The 12572-nt window shown below is 35.1% G+C and overlaps 1 protein-coding gene across 2 annotated transcripts in view; it reads right to left on the reverse strand.

The window, feature by feature from the left end:
* Positions 1 to 1674: 1674 nt before the first annotated feature.
* Positions 1675 to 12572, reverse strand: part of LOC145769475 (uncharacterized) — a 31980-nt gene continuing 21082 nt past the window's right edge. The window contains exons 1-9 of one of the 2 annotated variants that reach the window (XM_082581121.1): positions 8231 to 8771; positions 5418 to 5547; positions 4718 to 4778; positions 4381 to 4510; positions 4127 to 4232; positions 3731 to 3828; positions 3316 to 3408; positions 2570 to 2786; positions 1675 to 2175 (exon numbers count right to left, since the gene is read on the reverse strand). In XM_082581121.1, coding sequence (XP_082437247.1) covers positions 2008 to 2175; positions 2570 to 2786; positions 3316 to 3408; positions 3731 to 3828; positions 4127 to 4232; positions 4381 to 4510; positions 4718 to 4778; positions 5418 to 5547; positions 8231 to 8721 — 1494 coding nt within the window. In that variant the 5' untranslated portion in view covers positions 8722 to 8771 and the 3' untranslated portion in view covers positions 1675 to 2007. Of the gene's footprint in view, positions 2176 to 2569; positions 2787 to 3315; positions 3409 to 3730; positions 3829 to 4126; positions 4233 to 4380; positions 4511 to 4717; positions 4779 to 5417; positions 5548 to 8230; positions 8772 to 12572 lie in introns of those variants that run through there. The other variant, XM_082581122.1, reaches the window with a different exon arrangement.

Raw genomic sequence — 12572 nt, forward strand, 5'->3', positions numbered from 1 at the left:
ATTCATTATGTAGTTTGGTAATACAATATGTTTAAATATAAGATCAGGCACCTGTTAAGTGCTTTAAACGCCTAACAAGTCTGAAAAACATCTGCTTTGTTTTACCCCATGCCAGTAAGAGCAGTTTCTTTGTTAGTCAAAATTTCAAGCATTTTTCTATCGGCCAGTTGTAAAAAGGCCTTTATATGTGACATAGCCGGCCAATGTAAAAAACGGTTGATTTTCAGTCTGAGACTGTCGTTTGCCTCAAATAACGACATTCCTATCTAAAATGTCTTCCGTCAATCCATTTTTGTCATTGAGTATTTTTATCATATTAAGAAGTTTTAATGCGTTTTCAGAAAAACATTGCACGCGCTTTGCATTGAAAATTTTTTCAATTGGTTTGCACATCTCTAAACAAAACGTAATTATGCATCAGATATACTCACGACAGGTGCGACGTGTTTCAGATCATCACACGTTTCAATATGAAGACATCGCGTGAAGAGACAACAATAACACAAAAAAGAAATCCCATTTACATTAAAACTTGCAAAATTTACCCAAAAATGATGCTTTTATAAAACGTCAAGAAAATGAAATATCTTCTGACAGGTGCAAGTATCTGGCGGGTTTAAATATCTTCTGAGAGAAATATCTTCTTTTGACTTGTCATAAAACGTATGTTAAGACAACCAAGCAATCATAAGAGCTGATGATGAAACGAGATTTAGCTCGAGTTGTTGAGCAAATAGAACTTTTACATAGTGTACACGTCAACAAACGCAAGTTACACAGAACTCTGTACATTTTTTGAACAATTATACAGACTGGCAACACAATGGGAAATATTTTCTTCCCAACACATTTCATTCCTTTCTCAGCACTCGCAAGCGATTCAGTCTTTCTTAAATTGATTCAACGTCAACAGAAGTTGATTCAATGTAAAAACAACTGATTTGCTAGCTGAGCAGAGTTTGTGATTCCTTGTTGTTTAGAGAACTGTTTATGGCAAGCTGGTTAAGTTGAAATTTCACAATTTTTACATTAACAAACGCAAAATGTGAAACGTTTAAGCTTTGAAAGACTTGTCCACAAAGTAAAATAAAAATACTCGAAACAATTCCACAAACACAAAAAATAAAAAACTGCATCCACTAAAGTGCAAATGTATCTAACATACGTCATTAAACTTACAATCAATGAAGTAGTTGCAAAGTAAAAAAAACAAAAAACAAAAGAAGTAGTTGACGTCGCTATTTCCTCATCTTGAACACGAAATTGTGTATATTTTTTATTCCATTTACATGCATTCTTTAAAAACAAAACTGAACTTACTCTAAAGTGCTTTTTTAAACCAGTTGTGAGGGTAAATTCATTAAATTTGCGAATCAACCTGGGTTGTTGTGTCTACAATATGTTTCGTATAGAAAATGCTTTAGTATTTAGTACACTACACTAGCCCTTCAGTACACTATGTGTAAGTATTCACGTAAAGTTTACAACATAAAACATCGATTTTAAGTATACTCAGACGCAGTTATCATATAACACAATCTTTGTGAAAAACTCAATTGCTTGATTATAGAACAACTGTCAGCAATGCACGGACAAGCGCTATGGATGAAATAAAACAACACAATATATATCTTACAACTCTATAAACAAAGTTATCAATATTAAATACAAACACAAAGCACGTATGTTTTTATTGTGTCAACACACGAACGACACTAAAAGACAAAAACAGCGAAAACTGTCGAATAAAATGCTCAGTTGACGTTTTACATTGATACAATTGTTTTAAAAACTTTTTCATCGTATCACAAGTTCATCTGCTTTAAAACACAACTGTTCCCAGTAACCAATCTTGGCAATCTTATCAAGTTAACTTAAAAGCAATAGATTGTGTTGAAATTTAGTCCATCTTGACAATCCCAACAATCTTAAGTCTTGGCGTTGAAAAAGTTTCGCAGGCAGCTTCTCAAGGAACAAAGTGCATGAACTTTCAAAGTTGGAATCAGCTTAAGATTTCCTGCAGCTCTTGCCGTTAGGATTGTACACCAGCTTGTTCGTCCCCACAATGTAGAAGACTTTTTGTTTTTTGTATAACTGAGTTCGGTTGAATTGCGTTTTCTTTTCAGGTTTTCCCATTGTCACTTCGTACACGGGCACAAGTTGAACGAAATGAGACTAAACAATAAATTCAGTGATTAGTTTTATTACAAGAAATGTTTCTGAAATAGTAAAGAAGCCAGAGTAGGGTGGGAAACAGGATTTGAATTAGAAAAAGGAAAATCCTGGAAGCCCACAAACGTGTTTGAGTTTGAAAACTGCTCGAAGACTAAAAAAATGTTTTAATCTTTTTCAGTAAGGATGCTGCCAGCACTTGTAAAAATGTTGATAGATTAAGTTATTATTTCAAATTTCTCAATTTTCTGAAGTAGAAGAAATGAGTAGGAAGAGAGCAAACGAGGTAGAAGTTAGTGATCGAGAGAATGAAATTGCATGAATGAGTAAGAGTAATATTAAATTTTAGTATGCATAAAAAACAATTTGTTTTACAGAAAACATGAATTGTCTTTACCTGCTCTCTCAGCATCTCGTCATATCGAATGACTCTGTGTTTGGCAACCTGTATCTCTGACGCAGCTTGGATTTCTTTGTTCAAGCAATCACTGCTGTGGATAGGATCAAGAGGGCAATTGGACCTTGTATCATTAAACACATGCAATCCACCCCCTTTTGTAAGGTATTCATCAGGTACATTGGATTCACTCAAGTGATATGAAGATTTGGTTGTCCTGTACAAGTTATCAAACTTTTATAAAAGTGCTCTTGAAAATTGCAATAATCTTCACAAATACAGATGTAGCCAATTCAAGAACCGAAGCAAATATTGGACATTGTCAGATTTTATAATATTACAAACACGACAAATTAAAGCATGATAATCCTTGTATTGAAAAGTCCTTTCTGAAGCTTTGTTTCAACAAATTAGCCTCCTTGTAGGTGTGCTTGTAGCGACTTCAAACCGACACAGAACAGGCCAAGGAAATTGACAGTTGAATGTTTTCAAAAAATACTTAAAATATCGTTAAAGGGAAATACAGAAACTACACCCTTTAGGTGCCGCTGAATGAAAGTGTGTACTGCGTGTTGTCAATGTGCAGATTGGAGAAGTTGAACTAATATTGCTTCACCTTTAGTTACAAGAGTTGTTCAGGGAAACTTTGGTGCCAAAGTTTATATATATTGAAGTGAAGATTATTGAAGGAATAGTATCCTTTTATCTTTACAAAAATAAAGAAGTATCTTATTATTTAAACCTACCACTTGGCGGTCACTTGTTGAAAAATGACCATTTTTCCTGAGCCGCTACATCCTCTGCATCGCTTTGCGCAACTTCCACTACAAGAGTGACAGCTACAAAAATATAATACGATAAAATTGATGATAAAGAAAAAACTTTAACAAGAAGTACCTGAAAGAAAAATTGAGTGCAGTCTTATACGGAGTTATGACTTAAGGTAGCAGCATTTCCAACCAATTGATTTTCCAAAATTTCCGTATTATTTAAATTTTAAAGATACCTTGGATCAATTCATTGAAATCTTTGCTTTATCCTTATTCTATGGCTTTGAAAAACGTTTAGTCACTCCTAATATAGGTAAAGATCTTTTACAACAACTTAAACTTGTGATTCTCACAAAGATAATGTTGATTTTGAAATTTTAAATCGACTTACATATTCCGGCCCATTCCTCCACAGTGGTGGCATTGCACTTGCCTCGAAACAACTTCTGTTGTTGGTTGGTTGTTTGAATCTGTGCTGTAACTGCGCACCTAATAATGAAAAAATATATATCAGTATTGACCAGAGAAATCAAGAACGTGCCGGGAAGGTTTTAATCTTCCTGTTGATGGCCTTATTCTTTTTATCGATGATGAGTGTTAAGTTTGCAATTACTAGTTTATGAATGAAAGTTCACTTCGAAGTTAAAGTACTCAAATTTGTTAAGCCTGAACAGTAGGGCTCTTCTGAAAATGTCTGCAAAGCTACAGCCTTGATTCTAATGCAGTACAAAAAACTTTAAAGTTTTTCCACATCTTTAAATCATATTTAAACCTGTAAAACACTTACGACTGTTTCGTTTGTGGTCGTATGACCCAACGCATGACAGCTGTAACAATCAACTTGTCCACTTCCTCTGCAGTCGCCGCATTCTTTAGTACCGTTACCACAGCAGCTGAAGCATATTTACAACATAAAGTATTAGTTTGTCTTTGTCGCATCATTCATTCTAAAGTAATTCTAGCGATAACTTCCTATTGCATTTTGACATTAAAAACATAAAATTGCATCGATTCAAGCCTTAAAATCTTGACATTGCTCACCGATCGCACTCTACTTCAGCAGATGTTCCAGGGACTACTACGGTTCTCGATTTCCCATCTATTGGCATGTCAATGGTAACGTCCCATTCCGAGCTGAAATGTTGGGGCTTGGACGAGGTACTGCGTCTACCTATTAACAATGAAAATGAAATACTGTAAAAAAAAGAACAATTCTGACAATGATAGGTTATTGATCACTCTTCGTTTTGAAACGTCGTGTACTGTTTGTGCGTAGGTGAAAGCTTAAAGAATAGACCAAGGCTGGTTCAAGTGCAGTGAATATAAGATTTGGCTGTTTATTTTTGTTCAAATCAGAATTTGCTTAAACGACCCTCACCTTGACAAGGCTTCTTCTCATCAGTGAGCTGACGACTTTCAAGGATCGTGGTGATGCGATACTGTTGAAAAATGGGAGGATTAAAATAGGAATCCATCTACCATGTCAGTTAACATCACTAGGTGAGGTATTATGCACCCTTCCAAACTTTGCATTGTTAGAAAATCCGTCTCTCAACAGGCAGTTATTCGCCTATGTGGCTCATCGTTCCTCTTGTGTGTGTTCTAATTGTTTGTCAAATGCCTGTAGTTTACACCTCATGTGATCTGTTTTCCACCGTATAAATTTACTTGTAATCATTCCTGTGTTACTCGTTCAGTTTGTGCTTTTCAGTCTGGAGTGTCGTTAGTATACAGTTACAGTGCAAAGTCAAATTTACCTTACAATTTTCATTTTATGTATATTGCAGATATGTAATTCCTGATGAGGACACACGTACGTGTCGAAAACGTTAGAGTTTATGTTTAATTATTTTATATTTGTGTATGTAATACATCCTGTTAAATCCGCTAAAGTTACTTTGTTTTGTCTCTCTATGGTTAAACATACAAAAGTTGAAGAGAAGTTACAATAAAATAACCAACAAGGAATTTAACTCTCATATCAGTTTTTATCTTTATTTAGGGTAGTCAAGATTTTTGAACAGTTAATAGAACCATTCCATTAGGTTAAGGAAAGTTTTAAATGCAAATGCACGTACATGCCAAACCGGGAAAATATTAATCTCAAGGACATCGTAGTTCTTATATTTGTTTCCTTTCAACAAACTATGCTTCTTCATGAACTTCTGGATGACGTCGTATGCTTCACTGTTTGAAAGTGGTGGAATCCTGTAAATAAAAATATTTTGATAAAAGGGAATCACTTAAAAAGAAATGAAATGCATATTTTCTCAGTTCAAAAGATCTCAATTGTGATTCAAGTGTTGTCGAAATGAGGTGGCCAGATTGGCTTACAGTAAAATCCTCACATAGCAACCCTAGTTTTTATGGTTTCTCAGATGCGTCAAAACTTTCACACAACTGGAAAGTTTAGCAGTGACTACTAAGTTTTAATACTCTGAGATAAATTTGTTATTTTCAAATATTGTTTTGACAAGAACTAATCAATAAGATGACACTACTACTTTTGCTATTTTACAATGAAGTACAATTTTACTACTGCACTTTTTATAACTTTTTTCCGATTGTTGAAGGAAGGTTAAGGCCATTACGAAACAAGCTTGATGGACACAATCATTCATTGTAAAACGGAGATTAAGAGCTGAAAGCATTGCCGTTCGTCGCATCTGTCTTAACTATTCCCTGTTTTTCGATCAGAAACCATTAACTTGTTCAACGCGTTCATTAAAAAAAAAACGAAATGCACAACTTATCTAGGACTCTTAGATAAAGACCACGTCACGAATTTGTTTTGTCAAATATTCAACATAGAAGACCTCAATTAATCTCACGGCAATAACTTTGGTGTTATCAAGCCAATGTCGTTTGGCGGCGATAAGCATTTTGTTTTTTCTCAGCGTCAACAGCCTAGTTTGCACAAGTACATCAGCGCCAAAGTGCCGATAAATGCCGCTACATTTGACAGTTAGTTGACCATAGCCTTAACTGGCTGATAATGCTATCGATGACGTAATAATACAGTTGGGAAACCGCGAGGGTGTTTACCATGCGGCACTTTTTATGCCTTCCAGACTCTTAGACTCACACAGCAGCAGTCTTTCAAGACTCGATAAATAAAAAAGATAATATTGTTCTTCGCATTGGAACTTCACTGAAAGCCACTAGCGAAACCTGACTGATCAAGCAAACAGTGTCCAGCGCCGGGGACAACAAAATGAAAAGATAATTTGCGTTTAATCCAGTTGCTTTCGAGAGTCAATATTTTTGTCCACAGTTGTTTCTGCGGATGATGAAACAGCAAAAACTCATTACGCTGTCGAGGAAAAGACCTGAACCGTTATGACCACAGTACAAACCGAGACATATGGCAATCGAATCGGCTAAAATCAATGAACATGACCGTCATCATTATCAAATAGACTCAGTGAGCTTTTATAGGTGTCTCATATTAACATCTGTTACCAACAGCCACATTCTGTGGACACAAATTAGGAAATTGAACAACAAACATGGATGCTCTGTCACACTATACTTTGAACCAGGCATTTGAAAACACTTTGTTGGTGAAAGATATTTTCCCACAACTTTTTCTACCGTTCTGTAGTTGCTGTCAACCATTCCAGAGTGTTTCATGGCAGCAAGTAAGTAATGCCACAGTGTACTTGCTGTGCACTGCCAGCTGTTGCATTTGTATAAATATTAAAATGTTCATTTTACAGAGGTCAATTTTAGGCTATGGTAAATCACTTTTCAAGTCAAGCGCTAAAAAATAAATAATTTTTTTTCCCAAAAAAACTGCTTTAGTTTAAGCTTCATTGGTCATCAATGCATTTAGTAAGAACAGTGTTTACTTATATTTACCCTTTTCGAAAATGAAATAATTGATGAAATTTTACAAGTTTTTTTTTCACGCCTGGTAGCTCATTCAATTCCAAGGCTGTTAAATTTTGGTAAAGCAAACAAAACCCAAACACATCCTTGAGAGTAAAACATATAAAAGTTATGAGAAGGAATTTAGGTTTGTCGCTTTAGGTTCACATTTCATCACTTGGAAAGGATTTTCGAAAATTTTTTATTGAAACCCACATGTGCGTTCTAAACGTTAGACCACCTTTGAGTTTGTAGAATAGCATGCAAGAAATTCAATCCATATTTTTACCATATTTTCTCGTCCTCATCTACAGTTCTACACCCAGAAGCCTATATACAGTTCTAAATTTTCTGTGACTTAAGCTGTATTGTTCTATTATTTGAAACAATCAATTTTCTACAGCAAAGCTGCCTATTGTTTCGTATGATACATTCTATCAATAAGCTACTGTACATCTCCAAATTGAACAGTGAAAAATGAAACTCAAAAGATTCAACAAAAGAAAGCGGAATTTAATCGCGTCTCAAAACATTTATTGTTCTTACTACACTACAAGTCTTATTGAGAACTCGTGTTTCATAAAATTATGGAAAGCGCTTGGAAAGGGATTTTTTTGATTTTTTTTACATCCAATAATAAAGCTAATGTGGGTAAAATTTGGAATGTGCAATGGTTGTAACAGATCCTATCGTATGTCATTTATTTCCATCCCGCTGCTGACACTGTCAAGAACGCAAAATAATAAGTTACAGCCTCAAATAGACTGCTATCAATAAAGAAAATTTGTGTTAGTTGATGATGTAATTTTGAGAAGTAGATGAAACATAGCCTTAGGATTTGTTGAAAACGCGATTCATTTTGAGTATGTCCTGCACCAAATACTTCAAAATATGAAAATCGCTTTTTTGTTTCTTATTTTCAGTACCGAACCATTTTGTGACGTGTTTTTTTGGAACTACCGGTGTAAATTTGTGAACTTATTTTGGTTTATTAAAGTAACAGTAGTTGTAGGCCACTCACATCGCATATTCAACATCAAAGTCGTCTTTAATCTTTCTTGAGTTGTGCCTTGAATGGCGTGATATTGGCATAGCGTACGTGACGCCATTTTCTTTGCGGATAGGGCAATGCAAGTGATGGTTTGAAGACGGATTAGAGCAACGCACTTGTTGGGTGGGATAAAAATCAATCTCATCCAAAGCTTGTGGTGAAGTGCAGTTTCTTAGATTTCTATTGTTCCTTTCATGCTTCCTGTATGAGACTTCATCCATGTAGACAAGTTGCTCCCCATCACATTCAAGAACCTTAGTGTGGATTATTCGGCAATTTCCACGTCTTCTCTCCTCGCTCCTAGAGCGACAATAGCGATAACGATCTTCAGGAGGGTGTACGCCTCCCTCAGGACAGATGGTCGAGTAAGGAGGTGGTGGTTCAGACCAACCAAGAATCTCCTCTTCAGATGGAGCAGATGGAATTCTCCTCTTGGGAGATGAATATCGATAGTTGGGCATTTTTAATATACAAGAGCAGAAGTCAAGCAATTAAACAAAACAATAAAACACAACGCTGTAAAATAAAACGCTATTTTTTTAAATAATCTTAACAGGGCTTTACAATAAACATAGACCGGCACTGACTCCTTACCATTTTTTGGGATCTACTGTATTGCATCCATGGGGCCTGCAGGATTACATTTCGAAATTTTAAAATATATAAAAATGTCTTCTCTATACTTGAATCGGTAAAATAAAAATTGGATGAGCTGTATTTTATTTTTTATCGCGAGTTTGGAGAGTAGAAAAGAAAAAAAACATTATCGGGTACTAATTTATTTTAACTCAGCTTTTTAATTACGTAAAATGCAACAACTGCTCTCAGAGGGTTTAAGCATCGATCTTGCTGTTTGCCGTTTCTTAGTCCCGTTCTTTCACGTTTCTTCTACGTTTTGCAACAATGAATTAACATAAAAAAACGAAACCTATTATCAGGCTAAGCTTCAAGTCCGGTTATCGATCTGCGCTAAGGCCTTTCCAGTCCTTGTCCTTACATTTGGATAATTGATAACTTTTTTGAGTCAAGTACAATTCTTACCATAAAAACACCATTTAAAAGCCAGTAATTTCATCAAAAGCGTAAGTGAAACAAAATTCTTTATCTATTTCTTGACCAGCTTTCCTGAAACGTTTGCAAGGTTGCAACCATATAAATGAACAACCTTTCAAACATTAATTCACCCATCACGAGATAAACAAGCTGTGCCTACTGCTTTGCTTTCTTTCCTTATGAAGCTAAGCGCGTCACGACGAAGATTATATGAGAGAACTAGGACACCTCGCGCTATTCATCAATTTTAGCTTTAAACACCTGGACTTTTTTTTGGGGTTCTTCCCCCTTAAAGAAGATAGAGCGATATTTGTGTGAGTTAAAACTTATTCATATATGCAGTGCTTTTGTATTTCATCAAAAAATTAATTTTCATGAGCTCATTTTGTGTTGAGAAAAAAGAAAATTACGTCATCTATAAAATCACATTGACAGAAACAAACTTGTTAAATTTTGACTTGGCTTTCCACACTTCACACAACTAGTGCATAAATTCAACATTTTCCAACGTCTTATTGACGTACTATTTATAAAAACAAATAGAATGAAGCAACCAAGTCTTAACTCCCAAAACACAAAAGTCAATTTTCACCAGTGAACTTCCAAACCTACTAGCCACCGTGGGAACTCTCCTACTTAGTCCTCCAAGAAAGAAGAAAAAACAGTTGTTAAAGGTTTTGGTTTTTGAACCATAAACTTCGTACACAGTGTCAATAAAATGTTCTGTTTTTCCAATCTGTTTTACCCGGAAAACGCATTCCAAGAATGTACATTCCAATGGTTTTCATACTTTATTATTTTAATCGATCGGAAAATAAATCAAACCTTAATGTTCATTAACGCAATTCAATAAAATTGTGATTTAATGATTTCAACCGTTTTTTTCTAAAGATCAATGCCACAATCGAAAGTGCAAAATGTTTTGATAAAAGGCTTTGTGGCTTTGTGCAACAATAGGTTGTTGTATGAAGAGGCCTTCTGGAAATGGAAAAAAAATAACATTGTGATTGTAAACGTTAGTTGTTGTGGCAACTAAATTGTTGTGCCTCACGCAAAGCTATGGACGGAGACATACAAATCTACAAAGATGTTGTAACAACAGTTCGATATCTTCTGCTTGCGTTCATTTCTTTTGCATTGTCACATGACAAAAACAGAAATACATCACATCACTGCACGCATTTTTATTTCCCAATGTGCCATCAAAATGCATTGGAACTACGTAAAAGTGACAAAATTTATTCAATTATATTGTTTTGATTGCTTCGTAGTAACTAGTAAAACTTTGCCTCCCATAAGAACGAACTTCCTCACCGCAAAATGGAAATTTCCACAACAAAGAATGTATCGTATGACAATGGACTCTACTCTGACATGCAAACTTGCATGATGATAACCTGATCAACATTTCAAACAAAGTTGGAAGTCTGTGAGAAACGTCTGTTTTCAGAACTAGAAAAACACGATGTCATTCGAAATACGCGAATTGCATCCAACTTGACTTTGATCTGTCCGTAGCGTTCACTGTACGTGAAGGCACACAACTATGCATGATACTCCCAGACAAAAAAATCCGTCATTTTTACATTGATGCAATATCTGCAGACGTTGAATCAATTTAAAAATAACGGATTTTCCTGTCTGGGCTATGATGACCATAATTGGATGCGATCTTAAATCAAGTAATCTGTTATCTAATGCAATTAAAACTATCTCTTCTGCACCTTACCTAATAGTCTAACTCTAAACTTTATTGCTATTCTTTGTTCAACCGATGTTCGATGCACGCTTATAAATTTTCCTTCGTTGAAATAATGTTTTAAGATGAAATTTAGCCGTAACACGTCCTTCCATTAAGCGATGCCGTTTCATCGATCGCAGTCTCAGCGACCTAGTGTCATATGCTTTGTTTTTTAAGTTTTAGTTAATTTCAATCTTTTAGTCACAAGTAACTTACGTTACAAAAAAACTTTAAACAGATACAATTTTAAGATCACAAAACCACATTGCTTAAAACGACGCAACTCAGTGTGAAAATCACTTTCAAAATTGGTTACCTTCTCTCTAGCTTTACTCTTCAGAGAGCACACGCACTTCAACAGAAAGATTACAATGGAATTAAGGTTGATTAGGTCTTTCAAGGTTACTGAGGTACATCTACTGTAAGTTGCGAACATTACGCTTCGGACTAATCCCGATGCGCTAAGTGCGGTTGCTGACTATTAGATTTAAAGTAGAATATGAATCAAGTAAAAACACGGTGATCAATACTCATGTGTAAAATCAGTCTTTTTACATTGATTCAACGTCTGCAGACGTCTAAAAACGGACTGAGTTTCACATCACGCTACTTCATCATAACTGAAATGCATTGTTCACAATCTTTGCAATTGTAAACAGAAACAATTTGCATCATCACATTAAAGGGGTGATCTGACTCATTCTAATTGATCAGACTTGTTTACCACGTCCCTGTTGAACATGTTACAAGTTAGCACAGTTCAACGAGCTCAGCTTTTAAGTAGTGATTTGGGAATGTCACAAAAAAAGGAAAGCTCTATTTTAAATATAAAACACTTTTTTTTTCTTTTCTTTAATTCACCAAAATGTTTCTGCAAGGTATTTGTACCAAGGGGCTTCCCCCTGAAATATTTTGTGATGACGTAGCTGTCATCAGACTTTCAGAACGTGACTGGTATACTGGCTGGCCAGCTAAAAACTATCGTTTCATATTGCAAACAACTTTTGCAGATGCTCAAAGATTGGCAATTCTGCATTCTTTTCGAAATATCAAATCTTGCATTCGTAAAAATGCTAAAGTTTGCAAATCATGCTGATGTCAAAATTCTGTCGCCATTTTGATTGCAGTGAGACATGTATATTTTCAAACGAACAAGTGAAAAAGTGCAGAAATTGTTATATCACGAACTGAACACTTTCCTAAAGCTCTATAAAAATTAATCCAAAATGTTTCGTTACCACTTTTTTGAAAACAATACTCATAAATATTTTGAAACAAGCAAGTAAAAAAGTGCAGAAATTTTTAAGTTGAATAACTGGTACAATATCACGCATTGAGAATTTTACTATTAAGCTCTACAAAGCTCTGAAGCAAAAGTATATTATTTGGAATATTTCGTCATCATCAGCTATACAAACTTTTCGTGTTGCCCAGAAATGGCAGCAAGGTTACACACATAGAGCGATGCCATTAGAGGCGACTCTCAAAAGTGTGGCATTGTTTGTTGGCTTGTTTTGC

This window comes from Aplidium turbinatum, chromosome 4, assembly GCF_918807975.1.
Source record: "Aplidium turbinatum chromosome 4, kaAplTurb1.1, whole genome shotgun sequence".
Taxonomy (NCBI): Eukaryota; Metazoa; Chordata; class Ascidiacea; order Aplousobranchia; family Polyclinidae; genus Aplidium; species Aplidium turbinatum.